This window comes from Dipodomys merriami, unplaced genomic scaffold, assembly GCF_024711535.1.
Source record: "Dipodomys merriami isolate MVZ:Mamm:240054 unplaced genomic scaffold, mDipMer1.0.p SCAF_33, whole genome shotgun sequence".
NCBI lineage: Eukaryota > Metazoa > Chordata > Mammalia > Rodentia > Heteromyidae > Dipodomys > Dipodomys merriami.
Window position 1 is genome coordinate 9,794,544 of NW_027204826.1, and position 15,284 is coordinate 9,809,827.

The window sequence follows — 15,284 nt, forward strand, 5'->3', positions numbered from 1 at the left end:
CGAACTCTTACGAAATAATAAGGGAAAGAGAATTACATGGAGACTGGAAAACACAATTTCAAAAGAATTGCCAAAATAGCAACTCCCAGGGAAATGAAAACTTCGCAGGTTTCGGGAGACCAGGGAATTCTTTCAAAAAAATGATTTTTGCTGAGTAGACTAGTGAAGAAAGAGAATTCTACTTGGACTAGAAGTTGGAACGTTGCATTTCTGTATTGATGGGGAGCTAAATGTAAGTGTTGGCCCCCAAATGTTCTGGGCCCCCAATTTACTGACCAGTGTAATGGAGGGGGCGGTTTGGTCAAGGGTAGAACGCTTGCAGGTATAATTAGTCTTTTGTTTTATTGTGCCCATCCTGGGGCTTGAACTCAGGGCCTGGGCACTATCCTTAAGCTTCTTTATGCCAGGCTAGTGTTCTACCACTTGAGCCACAGTTCCACTTCCTGCTCTTTAGCAGGTTAAATGGAGATTAAAAGGTCTCAGACTTTTCTGCCAGCTGGCTTTGAATCGTGATCCTCAAATCTCAGCCTCCCAAGCAGCAGGACTTGCCAAAAGACACAACAGCAGAGTGCCATCTTGAAGCAGAGCCTCAGCCCTATACCAGACACCAAATGTGATAATGCCTTGTCTTAGACTCCCTGGAACCCAATACTGGAAGAAGCAAATTATTGTCTATAAATTGTCCCAATTTGGTGATTTTGTTATAGTAGCCTAAGCAAACTAAGAGAATGGATGTTTCTTACTGCCCCACATAACCTGGTTCTATCATGCCACAACCAGCTTCTGCATTGATAAAGAAACCAACACGATCTTCTTTCCCCACTGATTAGTTTCTGCAGATGAAAAACCAGAAGGGAAATCCAGGAGTGGTGACTCACACTAATGTAACTCCAGCTTCTGGATTGGGGGAGATCAGGAGTATCCAGGTTGGAGGACAGCTTGGGCAAAAAAGCTCATGTGACTCCTGTGTTAATAATAGGTGGGGCATGGAGGTGGCCACCGTAAGCACAACTACAAAGGAGGCTTAGGAAAGTAGTTCAAAGCCAGGTTGTGAAAAACATGACTCTATCCACACAAGTAACTAAAGCAGAGAGGAGCTGGTAAGTGAAGAGGTCCTGAGTTCAAATCTCAACACTACCAAATAAAAAAAGTACAAGGGTTCCGCTGAGTTTTGCTCTCATTCTCTACCCAGCTGGACTTACGGGCTGTATTGCATGTATGCAACTCAGCATCTCACTCTGGACAGTATTTTTTTTCTGTTGGTGGGGCTTGAACTCAGGACCTGAGTGCTGTTTCTGAGCTCTTTTTGTGCAAGGGTGGTGCTCCACCATTTGAGCCACAGTGCCGCTTGCAGTTTCTGGTGGTTCATTGCAGGTAAGAGCCCCTTGGTGTGCGGAGAGGCTGGCTCTGCCCGCTGTGTCCTCCGCCTGCTGGCCAGCCCGCATGGCTAGCGTGCCCCCAGCGGCCTGGCCTCCGGGCAGGCTGGGAGGATGGGGATGTGTGTGAACAGTTCTGCCAGCGCCAGGTCTTCAGCATGCCACGCACCCAGGCAATCTCTCCAAATGCACTGCAGACTCTATCACTGCACACTGTGGAAGCCTCAAAGAGTGACCACCACGCAAAGAAAGGTCTCAGACAACAGATCATAAGCTTACACATTTATATATACAATATATTTCAAATATATTACAGCTTTAACTTGTGAACAGAAATATCCTGCGTTTTCTTCTTTTTCTTTTCTGGTTTCTTTGCATCATTGATCTGCATTTTTACTTGATCTTGTAGTCTAGAGAAGAATGCTTGGGAAGACTTTAAGGCCTTGTCTTTCCGTTCATCCTGCCATAAAAAACAAAAATACACGAGCTGCAAATATGCTTATGTGTGGGGAAACCTCAAGTATAACATTACAGCACAGTAAAGAAGAATAAATGACTAACTACTAGGGTTATAAAGAACTCAAGCAGTTTGCATAAAAGATTCTCTGAGCCAGGTGCCTGTGGCTTCCATCTGTAATCCTAGCTACTCAGGAGGTTGAGATCTGAGGATCAAGGTTCAAAGCCAGTCTGGGGAAGAAAGTCCATGAGTCTTTTACCTCCAATTAATCAAAAAAGCCAGAAGTGACACTGTGGCTCAAGTGGTAAGAGTGCCAGCCTTGAACAAAAAAAGATTAGGGACAGCACCCAAGCCCTGAGTTCAAGCCCCAAGACTGGCACCAGAAAAAAAGAGAGAAAGAGAAAAAAAAAAGGTTTTCTGTACCTTCTGCTACAACATTCTTGTAACTTGTGGGAGAAAAAAGTACAAGGAAACTGCTGTCAGAACCTCTGTGCTAACCCCAGAAGCACACAGCAAGTCACCACTGGGGCCCACAGTGGGCGACCCCAGGCTGAGAGGAGTCAGTGGACGCCGCACACCCCCAGCCCCCACAGCCCTCCTCCCTCCCCACCCTTACCTTTAACAAGGCCACTTTGCCGGTCTTGGTCAGATGCTTTAGCTTCTCGGAAGCGGCTGCTCTGCTGAATTTGCCCGCCTGATCTGGGTTGCTCTTCTCCAACAACCTTCGCCGCTTCTCCTTCTCTTTTATTTTCCAACGCTTCTGGAGTTTCTTTCTCCTCCGTTCCCGTTTCTTGTCTGTAGCTGTTTTCTCAGCAGCAGTTTTTAGATCTCCACCTTTATTTTTCTCCTATTAGAAAACAACCCCCAACACACCAATTAAACCTAACTTCACATCAACACGGGGATCAGAAGCAAGAAGGGGCCTGGAGGCGAAGAGGCGGGCGGTGCCAGGCCTGCGCCAGAGCTTTCTGCTTTCTAACTCCAAACTTGAATGTGTTCTTGGGCAGGGCAGACTCAGCAACAGCACAGAGCTGAAGGAAATGGAGAGGCAGAGGGGACAGCTGGGGCAGCGTGCACACGTGAGGTGCACAGCCTCGCTCTGGGCTGCTAATGGGGTCACAGAGAAGGGGGAAGCTTGCTGGCACCCGTGGCCCATGCCTGTAATCCTAGCTACTCAGGAGGCTGAGATCTGAGGACTGCAGTCCAAAGACAGCTTGCAGATAAGTCCTTGAGTCTCTTACCTCCATTTGACGTAGCAAAAAGCTGTGGCTCAAGTGGTAGAGATCAGGGATAGTGCCCAGACTCTGAGTTCAAGCCTCAGGACACACACACGGACGGGGACACACACACACACACACACACACACACACACACACACACACACACACACACACACACACACACACACACACACACACACACACACACACACACACACACACACACACACACACACACACACACACACACACGTATGGAGTAGTCTGAAGAGTAAGGGCAGATACCATTTCTGATTTTCAAGTCTCACAGACTTTCCTGCCCAGACTTGGCTTTGAACCTCAGAACCTCAGATCTCATCCTCCTGAGCAGCTGGGATTACAGGCCTGAGCCACCAGCACCTGGCCTAAGGATCTGGCTTCTTTTTGCTCAGGACTGACCTGGACAACAATCCTATTCACACTTCCCACATAGCTGGGTTGAGATATGCACTACTGCACTCAACTTACAATCCCCCCTAATCTCAGTGGGCTGAGTAACTGAGATCCAGGGGCATGTCACAGTGCCTGGCTTTGCCTATAATTTACATCATTCTCAAGTTTACTTATAATATAGCTAATGAAATATAAATCCTATGTCCTAGTTGCTATACTCTTTTACGAATGACAGCAAGAAAAAAATACCTCTGTATATATTCAGTACAGATGTGATTTTTTTTTTTTTTGGTCTATTTTTGATCCACAGCTAGCTGAATCTACAGATGTCACACTCGCAGGTATGGAAGGCCAACTGTACCTAAAACCCACTTGAACGAACTAGAATAAAAGCTGCACACTCAAGGGAGATGACAGGACTAGAGATCTGGCTATAACAAACCGACTTCTAAGCAGGGTGAGTTTTCAACACTGGCTAAGTTCTTACCTTGATTTCCTCTGGGGCCAGCAAAGCCGCGTCACTGACGCTCACCGGGGCCACTTCCTCCATGGTTATGGCCGGCAGATTCGACACAACCTTGATCTCAGGGACAGGCTGGAAGACACAGTGCACATTAGAGGCAGTCAGAGAGAGGCAGTCAGAGAGCCCTTAGCATAGCAGCTAGGAAGTAACTCAGAGACTGGTTTCTGTGAATCTCATCTGGCCTTCATGGGGGAATTGGAGAGGGAATGAGGAAAATGACAGACCACTTGATAAAACAGCATTTCTCAGTTTCCAGCTCCCAGAATATCTTTAACAAAATGGCATGGACTAACTAATTTTCATGGACTAACATGAAAAACTGGGAGAATTTCAACATAAATGAGAACAATGGAAGGAGGAGAAAGTACACAACACCAAAAAAGGGCTGAGCTATTTGGTGTTCTGCTAGGCTGGTTTCTTCTGTTTATGAGGAATACTGCCCAGGACACGCAGAAATTAAAAACGTGTCTCATGCTGGCCAGGACAATGGCTTATGTTCCTCATGCTGCATTCTTGAATGGCCCTCTGAGGATGACTGTTGAGCCCATGTGAGGAAGTGGCTGAGAAGCGGAGAGGAAGGCTGAGATCCACGCGCCCACAGAGCCTGTCACCCAGCCTCTGCCCACTCATTTCCTACCACAGTGACGTCACCAGGGAGGTATTCGCCTCAGGAAACTTCATAGAGAATAAGAGGGACCCAGAAACACGACAGGATCCCGGATCCCAAGGAAGAGAAAAATGCCAGTGGGAAGAAAACAATTTCCCCCACAGGACCCTGCTCAATTATTGACTAGGAACACCATGTTCCATTCTATAGTTTAAAAAGGAAGAGAGAGGAAGTGGAGACGGTCCAAAACACAATGGGAAAGGGTGGCTGGTGGCTGGTACATGCAGTCTGTGGAGACAGCAGGTAAATTGCAGACCTGAGTATGAAAAAGTCAACAGCAGGGACAACCCACTGTGCCAATCATTTTTCTTTCTGAAGAACAGATCGGAACCGCTTTTGAAGTGGGGCAAGTAGACACAGGTGCATTTGTTCCTTTAACCCACAAGATTCTGAAACTCTGACTGAGGGCTTGCTGCTCAGGCTCTGCGCTGGGGCAGGCACAGTCTGTACTCACTTGGGGAAGAAGAGTAGAGATGATGAACCACCAGCCAACAACGGCAACCGGGCAGGGACAAATGCAGGGAGGAGGGAGGGGGCACACTGCTCCAGACAAAGGGCAGGGAAAGTCGGCAAGGAGCAGAGAGGCAGGTGTGCAGCTGAGGGGAGAGGGGAGAGGCCAAGGTGCAGAGAACAGAGCAGAGGTAGAGCTCCCTGAGAATGTGCTGGGAGGGGAGGGCCTGAGCCTGCTCAAAATCCCGAAGACCAGGGCATCTGGGTGGCTCACCAGGGCGGCCAGAGGGGAACATGGAAGCCAGAGGAAGCAGCTGTCAGGCTGCCAGGCTGGAGGACTCAGGTCATCTCAGAAAAACTCCCTCAGTAAGAAGTGCTGGCCAAGAAGGCTCGAGCAATCCCACGCATCCCTGGACAGTTAACTCCAGGCACCTGGGGCCTCTAAAAATGGTTCCCACCATTGCAAATTTTTACAACAGTTTAACAGCTTGAAAAGCAACAGTTTAACAGCTTGTTTTCTGTGCAACAAGACAAAATATTGGTCCAGAAACAAGCACCTAGCCATCAACAAATCAGAACGGATCTTGGAAGGGACCTCTCTGGACAGCGGAAATGATCTGCCTATCACAAAGCCAGTGAGCAGCAGAAACAGTTTCAAGTTTTCGATTCCTAGACTACTACTCAGTTCCTTTCAGACTCCACAAAGGAGAGCCAAAGGCAACAGGCAAACAAGTACCACCAGGGTGGGAGAAGGAGCTGAGGATTCTAGATCAGGCAGGTGCTGAACCCAGCCTGGGTCAGTCAGTGACAGGGAGAAGGGCTGGGCCAGACACAGGAGCATCATGCTGTGGACAGCAAGGCCCTGTGTGTGGGACTTGACAAGGCTCAGAGTGGGCTCTGGGCCGACAGGAGGGATCATCGCACAAAAACTCAGGGAGGGTCATGCCTGCTGTCTGCATCCTGAAGGGTTCACACACGTACCGGTTTAGGGATGAAGTGGAAGTTTGACAGAGCATCCAGTTTTAAGAAGAGGGAATCCATCATCTTCTGAATTTCTACGTGCTCAGGATTTTCTTCTTCCTCTGTTTTTTGCTTAGGGAAAAAAAGTCAATCTCATCAGATGAAGAGAGTCATGCCCAGACTCTACCACTTAACAGAAAGAATGGAGAATGAACCTACATAATCCTGCCTGGAGGTCTTTTTACCTGGCTGAGTTTGATGTATTCTTGTTCATAAATTTCAGTGAGACTCAACTTGCTCTTCTCATGGTCTAACGTTAAGCGCTTTTTATATTCGTACGCATCCTCTTTAGGCTTTTCTTTCCTTACAATATCATCCCAAGCCTGAAATATAAAAGGTAGTTGGAATTTAAAATCAACAAAATCAGTCATTTGTTTCTAGGTTCATATGAGAATTATAGCAAACAAATGTATCACTGGTGCTCACTGGATACTACATGGAAAATGAACTGTACAATTTGTGGGTTGGAATGGGAGGGAAAAACTGGGAGAGAGCGAGGGAAGGGGGTGATGTTATCTAAAAAGAAATGTATTCACTACCTAACTTATGTAACTGTAACCCCTCTGTACATCACCTTTATAATAACCATTAAGAAAAGGAGAAATAAGTAGTTAAGTACACCCTTAAAAGAAAAACAAAAAAGAGTTATAGCAAAAACAAAGTACCTTTTTGTCAGGTGCTGGTAGCTCATGACTGTAATCCTAGGAGGCTGAGATCTGAGGATCACAGTTTGAAGTCAGCCTGGACAGAAAAGTCCATGAGACTTATCTACAAGTAACTACCCAAAAGCTGGAAGTAGAGCTGTGGCTCAAGTGACAGAGCACTAGCCTTGAGCTCAAAAGCTTAGGGTCAGTGGGTGCCCTGAGTTCAAGCCTCAGGACTGGCACCAAAAAACCAAACGAACAAAAAACCAAAAAAGTACTTTTCAACTTGAGGAATGATTTCTCAAGTCATGAGGAATAAGCATTATGAAAAGGAGAGTGGCATTAAGTCTAACATTCTTTCCTTTTGTTAAAGGAGTCTTTCTTCTGGTTACTAACCTTAGCCCCACATTTCCTCCATACACTATTGAGTGTATCTCATTTGATTTCAGCTGTTCAGATCGTGTGCCCTCCCCCTCCTTTACTTCAGACACCAAGCAGCAGCTGAGAAGGTTATAAAGCCATTGCTTCCGTGCATGTTGGCATAAATCTTAGGTTTATGCTAAGTTTACAAAATCGGATCTGTTCTTAGGCAGCAATTCTTTGCTAGGTTATGGACACTGGAGAAAACACACCGGCTATGGTGCCTAGATCAAGGGTCACACTGGGACCAGTGCAAGTCAGACATGGCCACCAAGACAGAGAAGGGCGGGCACAGGCCACAGCTTCCGGCTACCTCTCTCCGCACCCATCCGCCTGCCTCTACACAGTCTAGTCTTAAGGCTTTAGGTAGAAAGAAAGCATGATTCCCACTCTCCAAATGCTTTCACATCATTTTCTCTAAGTTAAGCTTGATGTCACTCTCACTAACCTGATCTCGTATCCTCTGCTTGATAAGGTCTTCCAGCTGCAGCGTGGTTTCCTCGGTGATCACAGGTGCTAAGGGAAACACAGCATGCCTTCACTGGAACGTGTACATTAGCACAGTGATTCTCAAACTGCAGTCGGTCCGTGGACCCATAGAATCAGTTAAGACCTCAGAACTTGTTGGCCAACCCCTTGGCTCCTAAGTCCCGGTGTGAAGGGCAACTGCTATCTGCATTTCTTTGTGTGTGTGTGTGCCAATCCTGGGCCTTGAACTCAGGGTCTGGGCGCTGTCTTGAGCTTCTATTGCTCAGGCCAGCACTCTACCACTTCAGCCACAGCTCCATTTCCCTCATTTTTGGTAGTTTATTGGAGTTAAGAGTCTCCTAGACTTTCCTGCCCTGGCTGGCTTTCAACCTCAATTCTCAGCCTCAGAGCCTCCTGAGTAGCTAGGATTGTAGGCATGAGCCACTGGCGCCTAGATCAAGTTTTTCTGAATAGAGTTGGGAAAACACAAACAGCATTGGATTCTATCAAGAGAAACCCAAGAAAAAGCATGGCCGCCAAGCCTGCAGGCCAGCCGTGCCCACCCATGCGGACGGCGTGGTCGAAGTGCAGCGTCTCCTCCAAGAGGCTGTTTTCTGGGCGCTTCTGGGCTGTCACTTCCCCCTGGAGTTGCCAAGGCTTCTTTTCCATCAACTCTTTTTCTAAAGAGGCGATTTTTTCATTCATCTACAAAAAAGACAAAATCAGACATTTGCTTAGGGGATAAGTACAGACGTAAAGAACGAGTAATATTTTAAAGTAGTATTAAAGTAGTATTCGAGAAAATGGAAAAGCAAGAACTGTTCTGCTCTTGCCAAGATAGAAGGGTGCTAACGAGTTCCTCTTCCTGTTGCTTGAGTGAACTGCAGATCTTTTTCCCATGGATTTGAAAAGCGATGGCATACCCAAATTCTACTCATTTCCAACTTCTAAACAATGATTCAAAAGACCTTAGCAACGGTTTTAAAAAGCACTGACACCCAACCAGGCACCAGTGGCTCAGGCTGTTCAGGAGGCTGAAATGTGAGGCTTGAGGCAGAAAAGTCCATGAGACTCCTATCTCCAAAAAACCCAAATAAGCCTGAAGTGGAGCTGTGGCCCAAGTGGTAGAACATCAGCCTTGGATGAAGGAGCTAAGAGGACAGACATTCACACCCCGAGTGCAAGCCCCACTTGGGTCACCAAATGAAAGCTATAGGCTAGGAAATGTACACAAGTCATTAGATGCTCTCCTGGTGGTCTCTACATACAATACAGAGCAATAATTTTTTTTCAGGGCTGGCAAGCAGTTCTAACAGGTAAACCCAGGTATAGATTAGGGAGTTCCAGGCTCGTGGTCCTAGTAGTTACCTTCTCCTGTCTTTTCTCAAAAGAGGATTTAACGTCATCAGCCTCTTCTTTGACACGTGGTGCTTCTCCGCCTTCTGTATCTTCATCATCCGGCAAAGCAAAGGTGACTCTTTTCAAGCCCTCTTTCGGTGGCTTCTCATCTTCACTATCAAACTCACTATCTTCATCCCTAGGAAATCAAAATGCTCGTCAAAGGAAAACACCACGCTCCCTGGAAATACATGAACCAAATATCTAGTCATGTTCTCTTCTATTCCCAACTGCCACCAGATAGTCAGAACTTCTGAAATCATTAAGGTACTAAAGAATATAGCAGGAATTGTTTAGGTGAGATGCTATGTAAAAACAGAATATATTCAAATACATGATTCATCAATCTGTATCACAAAATTCTTTTTTTGGTGGTACTGGGGACTGAACTCCAGGCTTCACACATGCTAATAAGCAGGCAATCTATGCCTGGTTATTTTCCAGGTGGGGTTTCGCTCTATGCTGTCCTGCCTGCACTGTGATCCTCCAGTGTCACTGGAGATAATAGGTATACACAACTGCACTGAGCCAATGGATGAAATGGAGCCTCTTGAACTTTTCTGCTCTGGTCAGTCTTAAAACTGTGATCCAGTGAGCTGGGCCCAAGTGGCTCAAGCCTGTAATCCTAACTACTCAGGAGGCTGAGATCTGAGGATCGTGGTTTAAAACTAGCCCAGGCAGGAAAGACTGTGAGATTCTCATCTCCAATAAACCACCAGAAAACCGGAAGTGGAGCTGTGGCTCAAGTGATAGAGCTCTAGCCTTGAGCTGAAGAGCTGAGGGATAGCGCTCAGGCCTAGAGTTCAAGCCCCACAACCGACAAAAACAAAACTGTGATCCTCTGACCTCTGCCTCTCCAAATAGCTAGGATTACAGGGTGAATCCACTGAGGCTGGCCAAAACTCTTAGCTCACAAAAATACCCTGGCTTTACTGGAACAAATCCAAATCCAAGGTCCTTCACTGTAACACAGGTTTGCTACTGCTAGTGCTATTTTTCGTTATGAGATAATCCTCAATGTTCCTTTAAATTCAAAGACTTTCTTCTGGTTATCTTAAGACAGTGTGATGGTAGAAAATCTACTACTTTACTTTAAGCGGGGTTGGTTGGTTGGTTTTCTGCTTAAACTCAGGGCCTAGAAACTATCCCTTAACTTTTTGGTCAAGGATGGTTTCCCTACCACCTGAACCACAGCTCTCCTTCTATCTTTTTGGGGGAGTTGGAGATAAGAGTCTCATGGACTTTCCTGCTTAGGCTGGCCTTGAATCACCTTCCTCAGATATCAGTCTCTTAAGTAGCTAGGATTACAGTCGTGAGCCATTAGTATTTGGCTACTATTTAGTTGTAAAGTTTAGGACTCCAACTTGCTATCAGATGCTTTATGTTCATTGGCAGGTGCCCTACCACCTGAGCCATGCCTCCAACCCCTGGAGTCTTAACTTAAGGAAAATCCATTACTATTATGCATATACACACATGACTGGCAATTCCATCCAATGCAGAGGATGATTTGCATTACTCACATTTCAGAAATGCTTCCTTCTGCCTCTTCTGCCTCTTCGTCAGCAGTGTCTTCCTCTTCTTTGTTTGAACCCAACTCATCGCTATCAGCACTCGCCATGTCTCCATCACTTCCAACTGGATCAAAGAAATCTTTATATTTCAAATCACGGGAGCTTTTACCTGCCTAAAAGAATAAAGAACATTTGAAGATATAAAAATATATAAATAAGTTGATGTTAGGCAAGATGAACCCCACAATAAGGACTCAAATGGTTTTTCTTTCTTGCTATTGTTTCTAACATATTTATAAGATGATTTCTTTGTTGCTTTCTATGTCCCTCCCCCACGGTATAATCCCTGTTTTCACTGTATTTGATGTTGGTATAATTTGGGGGGAGGGGGGGAGGGAAAAAACAAATTGTGGCTCAAGCAGTAGAGCGCTCGCCTTGAGCTGAAGAGCTCAGGGAAAGCGCCCAAGCCCAGAGTTCAAGCCCCACGACCACCACCAACAACAAAACAAAACAAAAACAGCATATAAAAACAATGCTATGTTTTCTGACTTTAACAATACCAGCCAGAAATAGCCATGAATAATGCTAGCAACTAATAATAGTTCCCTAAAACTGTAAGAATAACTGGAATATAAACTGGAAACATAAAATAAAAATACACTATTTCAGAGCTGTAATTACTTCCAAAAATACCCCTGCCTAAATCAGTATTAAATCCCTCCTTTTCACTTGTGTTTTGGAGCCAATGTCTCACTGTGTCACCCAGGCTGGCCTCTTATTCATGATCCTCTTGCCCCAGCCTCCCCAGTGCTGAGATTACAGGTGTGTTTACTACCATAGCCAGCTTTCAGAATTTTTAGTGTCTGGTGAAAACACATGTTTGAGGGACACATGTGTGATCATGGTTCTTGAGCTACATAGTTTAATTTCTTCAGTTAACTTCTAGATCTAGAATTTCACTTGGGCTTTGGTAAATTTGATGGCACTTTCCTAGGGAAGACACCTAATTTGAGGAAGGAAATCTACTTTCTCCAAACTTTACCTTACGTTTTTTACTTCCAAACAATTCTCCCTCATCATCAGAATCAATGTCTTCAAAAAGGTCCACATCTTCCTCTTCCACCTCTTCACCTTTTTCCTCTTCTTTTTCCATTTTGTCTAAAAAGGTCTCCATTTCAGAGAGTTTGAAGAATTTGTCATCAACCACAGACTTCTTGCATGGTTTCTCAGGCAGTTTCTTTGGCACCTTGCTCTGCTGTTCCAATTTGCTCTGCTGTTCCAATTTGCTGATATCAAAGTCAAGGTCAGAATCTTCATCACTGAACACGGGGCTTTCCCTGAGTTTATGTTGTCTTGATTTTTTCACCTTGCCATCCAATTTAGGATTGTCATTATCTACCTCTGACAGTTCCTCCTCCTCCAAATCTTGTTCTACATCCTCCTGGCCATCAGCCTCTGTGTCTGAGCCATCCTCTTCACACTCCTGCTCTCCACTCTCAGGGAGAAGGCTGATGTCCTCATCTTTCACTGTTTCATTGACTGCATTCTGGAAGTACTGTAAAACTGGCTTATTTTGCAATTCCAACTGCTGCCAAATCTGCTCATCATCAAAATTGTCTATCACTAGTTTCTGTAAAGGACTCCCGGAGATCTCACCGTTCTCTAGTACTTTATTGAAGTCATAAAGAACTTTGGTTAAAGAAGTGAAGTTTGTTGCTAATCCATCTTGAATCCTATTGGGGAAAAGGATTAAGTTAGAAATTAACACATAATAATATGACAGCACTCTGAATTAGAAGAAAAGCAAAAACCCTAACTCTTATACAAAGTAAAATAGTGAAAAAGTTAAATACTATCTTTTGTGTGTGCCGGTACTGGGGCTTGAACTCAGAGTTCTCACTTGGTTGTTTAGTTCAAAGCTGGCACTGCACTTGAGCCACACTTCCACTTCTGCCATTTTGCTGGTTAATGGCAGATAAGAGTCTCACAGCGGACTGTTCTGCCTGAGCTGACTTTGAATCGAAATCCTCAGATATAAGCCTCCAGAAGAGCTAGGATCACAAGCACGAGCCACCAGCACCCAGGCAAAATATTGATTTTTAAGTATACATTATGGCTCCCAACATCATATTTTGCTGATGAGCCCAGACTGATATAGGAAATGTCAACTAAGTGTTTGAGTTGACTGTATAGATTTTAGACAGGAAAACCATAAGAGATATATCTGCATAAAGAACATTCATAAGGAAATGCAAAGACTTGGAAAAAAAATTATACTAAGTGAAATAAGCCAGACCCAGAGAAACAGAACGTTACATGCTTTCCCTCATTTGTGGTAGATACAAAGTTCCCATAAATCTGTAAGTAAACAACTGGGGGTATGAAAGTGGTTGCAAATGAGTTAATTGAAGTACAATATACTTTATGGGAAGCTCAGATAGTGTAATTCTTTAGAAAAACTCAAGGCCCAACAAAATAAGTACCACAAAATGGGTACTTGCAAGAGGGAAACAGGGCCAGGGGAATAGTAGATAAATATAGAATTCATTGTATGTACCACAAAATTAAGAAAAATATGCGAAAGGATGAATCGAAGGCGGGTGAAGATGTTCAAGGGATGATACAGATCAAGATGCATGGTTTACATATAAACTCCTTTGTTAAAATGACAATTCAAATACATATCCTAAAAAAATTTAAGAACAGTGAAGGTAGGGATGGGAGGGGGGAAGGGTGGGTAAGAATATTGAAAGCAGTGACAATGATCAAGATGCCCTGTATTCATAAACTGCTTACATGAATGGTAACTCCTTTGTGCAACTATGTAACGATAATGACCTATAGTAAATTAGACTTACATTCTCAACTCAGCTACATTATATACTACTCCATTCATTCAGCTAGTGGCCAACATCTGCTTTGGCTAGAAAAATGGGGGAAGGCATCTTTGGGGAATGTGATACCTGACAGATTAAAAAAGGTTACTGTTACGAAGAGCTAGTAACATGTACTCTGGGCAGAATAACCAGCAAGAACAAATTCTCCAAGATAGAATCCAGCCTGAAAAGCTTGAACAAGAAGACTGCCTCAGCTGCACTGTGGTGAAGGAGATTAGGAGAAACTTAACTAAGCAGGTTTTTGAGGTTAGAGTCTGCCACTTTAACTCTACCAAGAAAGAATGAAGATTTTAGGTCAAAAAATGAAATGAGCTGGGTTGACACTGGCTCATGCTGGTAATCCTAGCTACTCAGGAGGCTGAGATCTGAGGATTGAGGTTCAAAAGCCAGCCTAGGTAGCAAAGTCTGTGAGACTTTGAACTCCAATTAACAATCAAAAAGCCAGAAGTGAAGATGTGGCTCTTAAGGGTAGAGCATCAGAGATGTGAGCAAAAAATGACAGTTTAAGCCCCAGTACTAGCACACACGTGTATGCCCACACACACACACACACACACACACACACACACACACACACACACACACACACACACACACACACACACACACACACACACACATGCAATGATGATGACTTATACTCTGGAAAGTCGACCAGCACAAAAAGAATGAAGGTAGGGTGATTGAGAGGTTGAAGTAGCAATCCAAGCAAAGGAGGACAGAGGTTTTTGTTGGGAGTCAGAGCAGTGCATATAGCAACAGAAGAATCGCAGAACCTACTTTATAAAGGTAATACTGACAGGAAGGACGAACGGGCTTGCCGAAGAATCAGAGGTAGAACAGAGAAAGCGGAAGGCACCACAGAAGCAGTCTAGATTCCGAGTAACTAGAGCGACAGAACTATCACTCTGTTTTCCATCAGATTTGGGTATGTAACGTCTGTCACACAGCATCGACAGTTGGAACTCTAGGAAGAGCCTGAGTCGTAATTTTAGGAGATCTTAAACTCCTTGAGCAAAAATTAAGTCCGAAACATTGCAATGGCAAAGGGGGGCGGGGTGGAAAAATAATCGGAATACTCAAGATGCTAGGTCATGCGCGCGAGAGTGGGGGAGTTGCACAGAAAGCAGCAAGTTAGTGCGTTCAAGAGATCGGGGTGCGGCGGGCAATTCGAGGGGGGCCTCTGGGCCTTCAGGCCTGAGCTTGGTTCGATGTCAACAGCACTAACTGGGAACCTAAGATCTTGACAGATCACGGAAGCAGAACTGACTGAGATTTGGAGGAACAGGATCTAACCCCCCCTTTCATTCCTCCCAGTCCGGGTTCGGCCCTAGGATTTGCAACCCATGCCCGGGAAATCCGAGGCCGCCCCCGGGCCCCGGATCCGCGCCACTTACGTGAGGAAGCTCTCGGGCCGGCTGGTGGCTTTCCCGGCCTCCCGCAGACACCGTTCCAGAGTCCGTCGGCGCCAGGCCGGGTGAGCCATGGCAGCCAAAGCCCTCCACGCACCGCGCCGCGTGCGACCGGAAGGGAACCCACGGGAAGCCGCGCGACGAAGACGCGCCCGGGGAAACCCGAGCTCAGAACCAAAGGTTCCGCCGCGCACAGCTTCCGGACCCACAGCTAAGCCGGAGCCAATGGCAACGCGAGAATTTCCATTGGAGGCGGGGACAGGGGCGGAGCAGGAAACGGAAACAATACTGGATCAACCCGAGCGCGCTTGCGCTTCCTCCAAATAGTGTTTGGGGCTTCCTCCCCACTAATGGTGATGCGTAGTCGCTTTGTGCTTTAGGTACAG

General features: G+C 45.5%; 1 protein-coding gene across 1 annotated transcript; it reads right to left on the minus strand.

Moving 5' to 3' along the window:
* Positions 1–1,646: 1,646 nt before the first annotated feature.
* Positions 1,647–15,017, minus strand: Mphosph10 (M-phase phosphoprotein 10). The gene is made up of 11 exons (XM_070043106.1): positions 14,884–15,017; positions 11,632–12,322; positions 10,599–10,762; positions 9,046–9,214; positions 8,241–8,382; positions 7,658–7,725; positions 6,331–6,468; positions 6,107–6,217; positions 3,973–4,080; positions 2,450–2,680; positions 1,647–1,836 (listed from the first exon to the last, which is right to left on the minus strand). Exons 1-11 carry the CDS (start codon positions 14,970–14,972, stop codon positions 1,687–1,689), a joined length of 2,061 nt encoding a protein of 686 aa, XP_069899207.1. The 5' UTR covers positions 14,973–15,017; the 3' UTR covers positions 1,647–1,686.
* Positions 15,018–15,284: the final 267 nt, after the last annotated feature.